Raw genomic sequence first — 13435 nt, forward strand, 5'->3', positions numbered from 1 at the left:
CTCATTACATTTCCATTTGAAGTAGGTAGGCGGGTAGGCCGTTGTTTACGTGCAAGATTGATAGTAGGTAGCAATAAATTATTTGTTTACGCTACGATTAAAAGAAATAAACACGTGCGATGTTATGTAATTAGGTGGGATTTATTGAATACACTAAACGGCAGGATTTTTATTATTTCGCAATGCATGTCTTACTGGGTAATTGCCATTCAAGTCGGAAGACAAACCCTTTAGTAGAATTACTAGCTTTCACCACAAAATCCGCATACGGAGGTATTTCACGTTGGCCTCGAGATATTTCTTAGGATTTGACACAATGATCTTATTTACGCGAACCAATTATGGTAGTTGCACATTTTCTTCCTTGGCCAGTAAACAAAGTCTTCTTTCTTGCAGTTATCGCAATTACAAAGCAATAGTTCCTCTATTTATATGGTATGGCATTGAAGTTACCATTCTTCCGAACACAAGAGAATTCTCAGTTAGGTACACAATGAAAAAGAAAACGATAATAACCCAATGACAGAAGGTAATTTTGTGTACAAAATAAAAAAATACCTACATACATTTTTGAAAAGCGATCAAAAGAACTACCCGATTGTGTTACTTTCCTGAATAAAACTATACTAAAATACCAGCTAATCGTATTATAGCCAACGTACAACATCTGGATTCTGTAAACTGTAAAGTACCTCACCTGTGTCTTAGTGTAAAGTTTCTATTCTTACACTATGCCTGTATATACTATAAAGATATTGATTGAATTTTTAAAAACAGAAATCCAAATTTTTGTATATGGTATGGAAGTACCATTATAGACGACAATGCCAACGGAACATAGTGATTGTAACAATGATCTCTTTTGTCCATATTTTAAATATCTTTCTCGTTTATTACCTACATTATTCTGATTCGAAAATTTATAAATATTCTACTGTATACATGTAATGCCACATCTTGAATTACAAATAAAAACCTTGACTTGATTGATATTATTGGAAGTGCAACGTGCCTGCTTAAATTTGAATTACAACTGGAAAAGGTGTAGGCTTCGACAGTAGCACAGATTAAATACAATCTGTGACAGTAGTAATAGATACTTGTATAAGTACGTTCTTAACCAGCTTCTAATATTCATATGAATAATACATTACTAACTCTTACAAGAAAGAGAAACCTCGGCTAAGAATACTTTAAGAATATAACTCCGCATAAAAACGTACGGAAGCAATGAAATTTCGCAAATGCTAATAAAAATGTGCATTTATTGCACGTTTATAGCCCCCTTTAACTGTTTTTCCTGTCTCTGACAGAATCTTTAAAGCAGATCTTTATTTATGAACGTATAACTATCGACCTAAATCTGTTGGATAGGTCTACCTTTAATTGAACTTCTATCTCAACAGATTCTTCAAGTTCTAATCGTCACTCTACTACCAAATTTAAAACAGTTTTCTTTTATATGATAGATAAAACATTGCTCGCCGTCCGCTCGCTTGATGGCTTCATGTCCTTCGATTTAAAGGGGAACGGATAAACGGATTTTATTTGATTTAAATGTTTTCGACTTTGTTTTTGCACAAGTGGTCCTGACTGTAAATGCGTGTGAAACCTCGCGGCACCGCTCAATCTTGAGATGTAGCACGATTATTCAAAGTACTATAACAGGAAAGAGTCTTTATTTTGGAATCTAGGCTGCTGCGTAACATGAATTTTGCTGATTCAACGAGAAATTACTTCACGTTGAGTCGATCTATGGACGAAAAAATTAGATTTCTTGGTGGAAACGGTTTGCGTCCCGAAATGGGTGTCACTCAAAAAAGTTCATTGTTCTGGGCGAACGGTAAGGTAATGCGCGTCGAACCACGAGAGGATTAGTTGATCATCGTGTGGTGGTTTTCACGTTGAGGCACGAGGGAAGGGAAGTCAACCACCTGTCATTTATCGCAGGTTGGATTTATTTTGTGTTACTCGAATTCGCGTGGAACTACCAGCGCAATTCAGTCAACTACCTGCAATTTATCGCAGGGTGTTTTATATATTGGTAATTGAGTGATTGCGAAAAAAATGCGTGCGGTTATGATAATAACGTTTAAGTGCGTATAAAACAATCGCATAGAATTGCGAATTAGAAACTATTACGATAACTTCTAACAATAATGTGTGTAAACCCAGGGGCGGATATAGGATGGGGGGGGGGGGCATTCTTGAAACACCGGTGAGTCTGGGGATATTCCACATCCCCCAGCCCCAGTGAAGGGGAGTTCCGACATTTTTTGTATTTTTTAGCTTCAAAAACGTGTTTTGGGGCCCTTTTTTATGTCAATAAATGACTTTGAACAGTAACTCTGTACTGTATTATTTCAATATCACGACAGTTAATCACATTTCACTATTAGTCTTACAACTATATTTTTATTTATTACACATAAAAAAATCATCAAAGGTTTTTGGAGGGGGGGGGGGGTCATGACTCCCTTGTGTCCGCCTATTACAGTAAATACGAGCAGTAGTGGACATTTTTATCACACAATGTTTTGTCTTTATATGCTGTAAAGTGATCTGAAGCAGTGGTGAGGAATTGTTTAGTCATAGAGAAAAGGTACATTCTCCTTAAAAAAATTTGCTTAAAAAATTCCCTTATATTGAGGTAGCCAACGATATACATTTTTTTGCAACAGAGTAACATGATTTTGAAACCAAAATTATTACTACGAGCGGGAATTTCAGCCTTGGGAACTACCCATTACATAATGCAGATGTCGCGGTACTTGGTTCTCAGCCCAGTACAGTCTTTCCTGTAGAATATAAAGATTTTGTATATTAGCTTATATTCTAGTTCGAATAATTTCTTCAGCTTCGGGAATGTCTCATTTTTATTTTAACACAAATTAGGAATTTCATTTGGTTCTTAGTTTATCACTTTGTGTCATCGACTCATATTTCCGGATTTTGAGTTTTTAGTAGGTGTTATAGGTATTTGGCATTATTTGAGAGCGATTTAGGTTGACCCAACATTTCAGAAGGGCGCAGTGTTGTTTTACGTCCTCCAGTCTGTGAACCGAGGTTGAATGTGGCTAGGTCAGACTGTATATTTTTCAGGAGTACTCTCGGGAGTACTATAGGGCGTATAGGGTGGATTACAGGTTTTATCATAGAGGGGTACTCTTTGGTTTTATTCTTTAACATCAATAACATCTCTGACTACTCTACTATTTTCACCATAAATAACAAACAAAAAACTTGTATAGACGTGGTCATTCGCGACCAAAGAAAGCGCATTTTCCCCGCACTGAATCAGTAATAACTCGGGAAGGAAGTGACTAATCCAAAAAAATCTTTTGTCGTTCTGATTTCGAGACTGTGCTACACCGTAGAAGAAAGAAACCACAACGGTATAAAGTTTAAACTGGAGGATAAAAGGGTTCATTGTCCTTTTGGAAATGGGTTAACGACACAACGAAACGGTTGCTTCCAAAGCCTACTTACCACATCAAATTAAAAAAAGAGTAAAAAAATAAGAAAATTTCTTTCAAACCAAAAACTACCGGAATATGGACATACAGAATGTTTATAAAAGTGACCCTAAAATTCAAATCTACATTCATTTCTGGTATCGGAAATAGTAATTAGTAAAATATGGTAATTTGAAAAACTGAACTGACATTGCTAATTTTGAAAAATCGCAGCAGCCCTGCAAGCTTTCAACGGTCATTCAAAAAAATCCTTATACTTTAAGGATTCGATTATAAAAAAGAGCACTCATTTATCTTGAACGGTTTAAGAGATACGAATTTTTGAATGGACCCTTGCATCTCCATATTTTTAAAGAAAAATTGACATATGTCGAAAACTATGACAGATTTGTACGCTAATCTTAAATGCGTTAAATTCAGTATAAAAAAGCGTATTTAGGAAAAAATAAAAAAGGTTATATTTCTATTTAAAAAACCAAAATGGCGCCAAGAAGTTATTTCAAGTTAATTTTTCGATTACTACTATTCGATTTTGAAAGAAACTTGAAATAACTTGTATCGAACAGAGATAGCAGTAAGTGTCATACATCATTAGTTTTTGGCTACTCAAAAATGGAAGAAAATCCACCTGTATTAAGAAAAATGAAGTTGATGATGGTGTCTAAAAACCGAAACGTCGCATCTTCTTACAGATAATTATAATATGTCTTCATTAAAAGTTCATTTTTTTTCAAATAATCTATAATAAAGCCGTAAAAAATAAAAACGAACATTAATGGAAAATAAATTAACAAAAAAATCACTGTAATTTTGCAAACCCTGGTATTCAATACCTCACTGAAAACAAGGAGATGATCAGCTGGTTTGTGATTCTCGAAATTCACTCCTCTCAAGGCCGAAATTTCGAGTCCGCATTTTTTCCAAATACGTCCCAACTAAACTATATGCTTTATAGCACCTCCATAATTATGTCCGCCGTTAGAACGTTGTAACACTGAATTCTGTTACTCTTCAAGTAGTGCTAGTTACACCCTTCATGCACCATTCTCCCTCATATCCTCAATGGATAGGGGTACTGGAACTACTACACTCAGGGCGTTCGATTCACCCTAAAAGTGAAGTGAAGTCAAAAGTGAAGTAGACAAATCAAGACTTCAGTAAAGAAGGCCCCAGGCTCCCAAGCTGGAAGCTTTTTAAGCTGCTGCTGGACCATGCTGGACGCTTCTAGATGACCTTTAAAGGTCTTTTCTTTTGGTCTTTTATTATTATAAGTAGTGGAATGTCATACGTAGAATAAGTAAATGAAACGCATAAGCTATTATTCATTGGTAGCAAATAACAAAGAGGTAAAAAATTTGCTAATTGCATGCTATTTGTAGGTGGGTATTTAGATACTGAGGATTACGTACAAAAGTGAAAATCCTTGAAACTAGGATTTCGCATTCACTGTCGGTTCTATGCAAAAGTTGTAACTTTCATTTAATTGCATAGCAAAAAACAACTGATCAATCTACCTATCATTGCGTAACACCTTTTAATGCGTGCTCGCGTCTCTTTTCTCAATAAGCACGTATGGCATTGATCAACGAAAGATTAAAACGTAATTGGAAATCCATTCGCTTCGAATGTAGGTTAAATACGACAAATTGTGTAGCAATTTTACCCTATACGCAAAATCAATTAAATGGGCCAATGAAAACATATGGTCAGTAAATTACAAGTTCAAGGCCGGCCTAAGCCGCGAAGAATGTGCCAAGGTGTATTTAAAATTTATACTCACGTTTCGTGAAACTCGGGCGATCTTGGCGAGCTCCTGAACGCACCCGGAGGTGACAAATTCTCACCATCGGAATATGGACTCGTAACCAGCGAGCTTGACGTCTTGTATTCGTGTACCTTTTCCGGAGTCCTCCTCAGGCTACCGTCTGTGAGACTTCTTTTCATCGGCTCATATTTCTTCACCTCATCCTTGTAATACTCCTCCCTGTATTCGCGCCGATATGGCTGACGATTCGAATTTAAAGCGCTAACGGTGAAGATATCGTCGATTGGATCTTTCTTGTTGTAGGACGTCGAGTAGGTGCCATATTTTGATGTGTTGTACGTCGGGTAGCCGGAAGGGTACGAGGAAAAGTTGGAATCCGGAAACACTTGCGTTTGCACTTTCTTTAACGTATCACCGGAACTTTTATTAAAACTCGCCTTGCGCACTAAACTGGGACTCGAAAGTCCCTTACCCTCGTTGATCATGCTCGAGTTAACACCGTAACTAAACGGGCGACTATCATGACGCGCGTGATAGGGGATGTTTTTATCCTCTTCTTCGTCTATGTACTTAACATGGTCCAAGTTGAAGGTTGTACCGTTGGTGACAGAAGGTGACTGTCGCGGTTTTACATCGGGTATACTTTGTACTGTTAACATCATATCCGTAAGCAGCTCGTCCAATTCTCGATGCTGGTCTTCTGGGGTCAGTGGGGACGGTTGAGCTGTCAGTGGGGGACTCGTAGAGGCGTTAGTGTGGGCGTTTTGCTGGTGACCTGTGGTGAAAAAATGGAATTAGTGTACTGACCAGTGTCCCATACCATTTAAGTCGAACAATTTAGGTTGACGTAGCATAAACTAAAAGCGAGCCTTTGCCATGCATTTGTTGTTAGACCAGTGGCCTAGCTAGTGAGCTTTTATCATAGGTTTTAGTGTAGTAGCCAAACATGAAGGTAATTAATTTTATTAATTACGTGAGTAACTCGATGATGATATAAAAATAAAATACGAGACATTTACATGGAAATGAAATGTAGTAACAGATGCGTGGGCATCTCCGAATAAGGTGATTTAAAAAACGTGATCCCAATTAGGCGCTAATTATCTCCGCGACTATGAAATACGTTTAAGTTAAGATAGTAAAAATATTAACATTATAAATAATCCCTTGCAAATCACTGCTCTGAAATTAGACAAATTAATGTTTTCGTAGTCACCAAGTTGGCATCGTAACCAGTGACGTAATAACCAAGTACGAGTAACCACAGCAAATTTTTAATTTAATTTTTTAATTATTTAAGAAATGTGTAAAATATATTACAATAATATCGTAAATAAAGTACTTCCACCATAGAAATAATATGTTTTAGAGGTAGGTATTCTAATATAGTTAATCAATTCTATTCTCGATTCTATTGCTTCCTGCCATTAAAAGTCCCATGGTTTCTTCAGCAAAAGCTGCAAACCTGAAACCAGTGGTGGGTGATTATAATTTTAGAATATTTTGGATCTTTCCTTACTTGCTGTCTTAGTAGTAGCGTGACCTGGTGTTACTGAGAAACATTAGATTCGCCCAGAGTACAGGTACACCAAACATTCTACACCAAAGGGACACTTTTTCTCCAAGACGCAAGTAACTTTCACTGATACAATGTCGCTTAGCTATCAGGACGTTCACGATCGTGAGAGACCAATTTTTCCTAGTCGAGGGAGACTTTTGTTTACTTTTTTATACAGTCGTACTTCTTATTTCATTCTGTTCTAATTTTCATTCTTTAAATTTTTTCTTTTGATTTGTTTCTTTATTTAAAGATGAAACAGGAAGTGCCCGGAGCTCACTTTTAAAGAGAAAATCACTGTCACACACAAAATTCAGCTATCTCTAATCGTTTGGCCGGTAGGGGGCGTTTCTCGAATTTAGTCGGTTGCTTTAATGTGCCAGAACTTTCTTGTTATTGAAGATAATCGATTTTGGCAAAAGTTTTTTAGGGCACTTTTATCGATTCACAGTTTATATACGGGGTGTTTGGTTTTTCATATACTACCTTAAACTACATTTTTTCATATAGACCATCCTAAATATTTTGACGTTTTTGAAAAGACCGTAAAATCTCCTAAATTTTGATATATCACTTGTTATATTTATAGGAATAATATTTTGACTGCAGACATCTAGGTTTCCATGGCGAACAAAAGCGGGCAGGAGTGTTTAAAATGACAATTTCTTGGTTATTTGGAAATTTTTATTCGTTGCACTTGCAAATATTTTTAATTTCAAATAACACATAAAAAACAAAGGACGTTAAAACAAATAAATAATATAATATATAAATAAATAATGCAGATAATTAAGAAATTGTCGTTTTAAACAATCCTCCCACTTTTTGTTCACCATGGAAACCTAGATGCCTGCAATAAAAATATTTTAATAAATATGTACTACAACATCATACGAAATTTTACACTCTTTTCAAAAACTTCAAAATATATAGGATGGTCCATATGAAAAAATATATGTAGTTTAAAGTCGTATAAGAAAAACCCTGTATAAAGACTGTGTATTGCGATAGATTCTACATAAAAAAATTTTGTCAAACTCAATTATCTTTAATAATAAGAAGCTTATGGGGCATCAAAGAAATCGACTAAATTCGGGAAACGTCCCTAGCGGCCAAACGATTAGAGATAGCTGAATTCTGTTTTCGCCAGTGATTTGCCCTTTAAAATTAAGCTCCAGATATCTAGATCCATTTTTTCTATCTCTTAAAATAAAGGGTGTTTCCATAAGAAAGTGTCCAATTTGAACCATCCTGTACAACTAATTATTCTTCTATGATAGTTACTTGGTGGGTACCGTATAGCATTCTGCAGCACTTTTTTGAAATTTATGTTGTATTTCTAATCTCCAACACCAGATAATGAACAAAACTTTCAATGCTTAAATGCGGAAAAACACCACACCAACAACGACCTAAAGGAACAACCTCGCTTTGTCTGAGCCTAAAAATTAGAAAAATACTTATCTACGTGTTTCATCTTTAAATACAGACACAATATGCCCATGGTCAAGACATTATAATTATTCTCGAATCGTTATATTCAAAGAAACAAAAATCGATTAATGGTCGTATTTTTTAAGTTCAAATATACAAACGCACAATTCTAATCCAGAGATGCATTAAAGCCTTTGTTGTCACTACGTACAATAAGATGTGTAATAAGGAACAAAATGCCACGTTAAAATTCCATGGAGTTTAAGGAGATCGTTTTAAAGGTGAAATTTTACTACCAAGAGGGAAAAAAGTATTATGTAGACAGAGTTCTGCTCAATCAGGTAACAAAACTTACTTCCAAATGGTTGGGAATTAGCAAAAAAAATCAGTTCAAATATTTAATTTGTCTAGGGCTAGGGCAAAGCAGTTTAAACATAGCGAACGCTGCCAGACTAAAAGAGCAGATGTACGCCATTAAACGATATGGATAGAAGGGTTGGAATGTTTTCTTACTTCTGGTGTGGTTCAAGAAATTTGGTTGAGTTGAATTTGTGACCAAGAATAAACCTGCTGGCTTTGACCAATATCGAAAAACTATTCAATAAATAAATGGGTACAAAGGAGGAATCACACGATCTTCTGGAGCTGAGGAAAGAGTTCTTATACTTGACATCGGCATCGAAAATGGTTTTTTAGCAAGATGTAGCAAATGCTTCATTGCAGTGCACGAACCGCTCCCCAGTTCCGCTATGGCTGTTTCTACTATCTCGTTCCTTCAATTTTTATGAGTGATTATTGTTCATCGTTTTTAAATTTTATTTATTGGCAAACACTAATAGAATACATGTACATATTTTGGGAAAAATGATTACTAAATAATTACATTTCAAATCAAAGAACAAGGCACTATCATTGCAAAAGAAGCAGTCATCAAATTATGCTCATTCGATGAATGGAATATTTGATTATAGATAATCAAATAATTGATCAAACCGATTAATTCACTACCGGGTATGGAATAATAAAGAAAACTAATTTGATTGAGCGGACTAGTTCATTATCAAATAATTGAGTGCTAAATCTACCCACCTTTAAAAAAATTCATGTTAAACGCCTAAAAGGCGTGTCACAACTATGTAACTTTCGCAGTTTGGCATAAAACGGCCGTTTAACGTTCTGGGTACGAAACCCTCAATTGTTCTTTGCGGTTTATTCACGCCCCATAAAATTGGGGCGAACCGTAGTATTAATTTGTATGCAAGTCAAGCTAATAAACGACGATGCGGTCACTTAAATTATTTTTTTGTATAATTAAAAGCAACAATACATTTAGTTAAATGACCTAAAAAGTTAATCAGTAGGTTTAATTTGTTTATATCAACTTACTTGTTTACCATACTTTCAAAATTAACACACGCACAACGAATTACTCTATTTTTACACCAATCACATTGTTAGGATGCCAATAAAAATGGTATAAACGTGGAATTGCACTTATATTTATTTGGTTTCCAAACGCCAGTTAATTATACCGCAATGTCGGAGGAAGTATGTCACCATTGCGAGGAAGGAATGATTCTAAAAAACGTAATTTTACAAATAAAAACATACAGTAAATATAGATTTGCGTCCTCATTTTGTTGACATTTTTTGCGGTAAAATCGCGGATCCCTTATCTGAAGAATTACTCAAAATTACCTCGATGAGTAGGCAATCAAAATTAGTAATGACTATAAACAAGTAGATTTTGCAAGGAACTTTATTTACAGAATGTACTAATGATGGAAGATATATGTGATGTCATCCCAAGCGTTTACACAAAGGAAATACCGACAAGTGCACAGTTAATAATTACGTAAACCTCTACATTTTTATTGTTGGTTAAATATTTGTTCCCAGTAAAAGTATTTTAAAACTATTGACTAACCTGCAGACGAAATGCCCGAGTCCATGGACACAGTGAGAGGGCTAGAAACTGCGCCGGGCGAAAGTTCCGGCTTCTTGGCGATGGTGGCGTAGATACTTCCGTCTAAGGGCCCAAAAGTATGATTAACGTCTTCTATAACAAACATTGTTCTTAGCCTTAACACATGCAACTAACATTTAATTTAGAACAACTCGTATTGTTTCCCCCATTCAAGTTGTGTATATTACCAGATGGGATTACAGCGAATGTGCTCTTAATTGACCTAAAAATATACTGGTTACCCAGTTGGAAGTACACGCGCATCAATAAAACTACACAATTTTTTCTAATAATAACTCTTGCACATTTTACCACCGCAATTAGCGAAAGGAGCTGAAGACATGTCGTGGGCGCAATTACACGTTTTGTACACCTGAAGAATTTCAATCGTAAATAATGCGTAGATACTATTCCAAGATTAACCCAAACTTCGTTCTCAATCTATAGGTAATCGAAACCTTGTCAAATTAACTATAATAGTGGCAATTATAGCAATTACGTAGGTAGCAGATACAAACAATTTCAATTCCACACCCTCCGTCCTACTTATAAGATAATTTTAAATCGGTTTAACATCATCGCCATAAAAATCTTTGAAAATCACACTTTATTTTAACACAGTGAGTTATTTTTAATTCAACAATTCACTACACTTTCTCAAATTGCTACAATGGCGAATGGTGGCGTTTCATTCACCCCATCTTTCAATTAGCTCTCGACTGCCACAATCAGAATCTTAGACTGTAAAACAAAGAAGATTCATGGAGGTCACCTACCGAAGTCTTTAAATGCCGAGGTGTACCAGAAGAAGTTCGAAAATATACTTACCTAAAGCTAAACCAATTTCGGTTCTTTGCTACTAAATCTTTCTACGTTATATAACATTATAAAGAAGTAGCATCTAAGTACATAAAGGGGATCATTTTTCCGAAATTTACCAAGTACCTATCCAAGATGGGTCACAATCTTTTAACATTTTTCTTATCAATCAATCAGTTTTAATTGGGGTTCTAGATACACCTGCCCTCCAAATAAAAACGACATTCAATGTACCTACTGGTTGTGGGTTGTGAGAATTTTTTTCTTTCATGTCGCTAATGGTAACAGCCAGTTATAAGCTGTTTTTTCAAAAATGTGAAAACACCTGCGCGATAAATAATATTCTGTACATAACGTGATTCGATAGGGAACTTAAAAACAATTAATTGGTGCATTGACTTAGTTTAATTAATTCATAATTGGGCAAAATTTTAATATCAACAAAGGAACATTGGCACTTTATTCCAGTGCATAACAATAAACCGTATTATTTTCGCGAAATTGGAGCTAGTTTGTTGGAGTTCAAAATATGTATGGACATTTTTGCTTGGCATTCACCATAAAGTCAACGGCCATTGAAGCAGTAAATTTCCATATGTATGTTATATCAATTCCTGAAGGAAATTTCATCCGCGTCAGTTACTGTTAAGCTGTTTTGAGTTCTTTTTCATTGTATAAATTAGTGGTTGGTTATTTTTAGGAATTTGCATATTGATTTTCTTGAAAATACCTTTGATATTCCTGAAGAAATCGACCTAACAGACCATTTGTATTGTACTGTATTTCAGTAGTTGATCAAAATTAGATCGGGGCAAAGGATTTTGATTATTTTGTTTCAGTGATTGGGAATTTTATTTGCATTTAATTTCAGTGTTACTATTCCTTTGGTCGGATTAAAATTATGCTTGGCATTAAGGGGCATTTTATGAGCCAAAGTAATATTTTGCATACAGGAACGTATAAAGAAAATCGGAACTCGATTGTCTTTGTGCTTACTCTATCAACTAAAGTATTTATTGAGTTCCATCGAACCAGAACATTACACTTAGAATTTCACATCTTATTAAAAGGAGATAAGAGGCTTCCGCAAGGGGTATAAAAAAATGAATTGTTATATTGGATTTCTGTCAGTGCCGTAGAGATTCAATTTTATTTTATGCGTACTCCTGTAAATGTAACTAACCCGTTACAAGTGAACGCGCAGCTCGAATTAACTCTATGTAAGGGTCTGGCGTTTCAAAATAAAAGTAAAAAATCGGTTCGCGTACCTACGTGAGTAGAATTTAAATGGAAAATTGACCATTACAAATCTTGCGAAGTAACCATTTAAATATACGAAAGAGGGATCGCAGAAGTTAGGATTGAAACTTATCGCTACCAGTGGCGGAATAAATGATTTTATAAAAGGGGTTTCTGAAATTTTAAAATGACCACAAATTAGGATTGATACTCTTAAACATGTTTTGAATTTAGCAGGATAGCAAGGCAGGTTTTTTTGTAAATTGTATATGTAATGATCAAGTTTCAAGAAGCCTATAAGAAAATTAATTCAAGATAAAGACACCACACTAAAAATTACAGAAGTTCAAATTGTCAAATGTAGTCTCCCGAAAACCAAGACATTTTTGGAAGTTTGGAAATTGAAGAATGCCTCAATCTTGTACCCTCTCTAGCTACTTAGTACTTTTTTAACGCCCACTCAACGTGGAATGGCAATGGCGGCGTTCTTTAATTAATTTTCATTGGTTCAACCGGTTTCTAGAGCTTTCGAATTTTGCAATGTCAAATTTTTTGTCAATGATTTAAATTGATGAATTGTAGAAGTAACAGAACACAACTAATTTCCAGCGTGTAATTCAAAACCATAGCCAAACAATGAGGCGACAAATACGATTTAGAACAATCAATCCATTGATAACGATGAGAAGACGAAAGCTCACTTCACTTTTATTCGTGTCGACTAAATGAATACTTGAACTTACCATGAGTAACATGTGTTTGGGTATTATGCTTTCGAAACCTTGACTCTTTTTCAACATAGAAATCGCGTAATTTGACGGGAAAAATCGCAAAAAATTCAACTCAATAAAATATCAAATAAAAGGGAGACAAATTTGAGGAAAGAAAATGAATATTTTTAGAGCATTTATCGTTTTCATAATTCTGCAAATTGAAAATGGGTTTTTTAATAAGCCAGAAAAACCATGAAAGCAATATTTCAAAAACGTTTTTCTCCTTTTGATCCGAAGACTGTAGATATCCTCAGACAGGTGTGCTGATAATTCGCTTTAGGACAATTCACACCCGGACGATTCGCTCCCAAGGCAATTCGTTTCCGGAAAATTCGCGCCTAGAATAAATCGCTCCCGTATCTGCGGAAAACATGAAATATACGAGAGTTTTCCCAGGGGGCGAAT

The 13435-nt window shown here is 35.3% G+C and overlaps 1 protein-coding gene across 1 annotated transcript in view; it reads right to left on the minus strand.

The window, feature by feature from the left end:
- Positions 1 to 13435, minus strand: part of LOC116171289 (tensin-1) — a 36958-nt gene that overhangs the window by 8695 nt on the left and 14828 nt on the right. The window contains exons 3-4 of the mRNA XM_031488046.1: positions 10161 to 10292; positions 5257 to 6016 (exon numbers count right to left, since the gene is read on the minus strand). Coding sequence (XP_031343906.1) covers positions 5257 to 6016; positions 10161 to 10292 — 892 coding nt within the window. The remainder of the gene's footprint in view (positions 1 to 5256; positions 6017 to 10160; positions 10293 to 13435) is intronic.

This window comes from Photinus pyralis, unplaced genomic scaffold (assembly GCF_008802855.1).
Source record: "Photinus pyralis isolate 1611_PpyrPB1 unplaced genomic scaffold, Ppyr1.3 Ppyr1.4_LG5, whole genome shotgun sequence".
NCBI lineage: Eukaryota > Metazoa > Arthropoda > Insecta > Coleoptera > Lampyridae > Photinus > Photinus pyralis.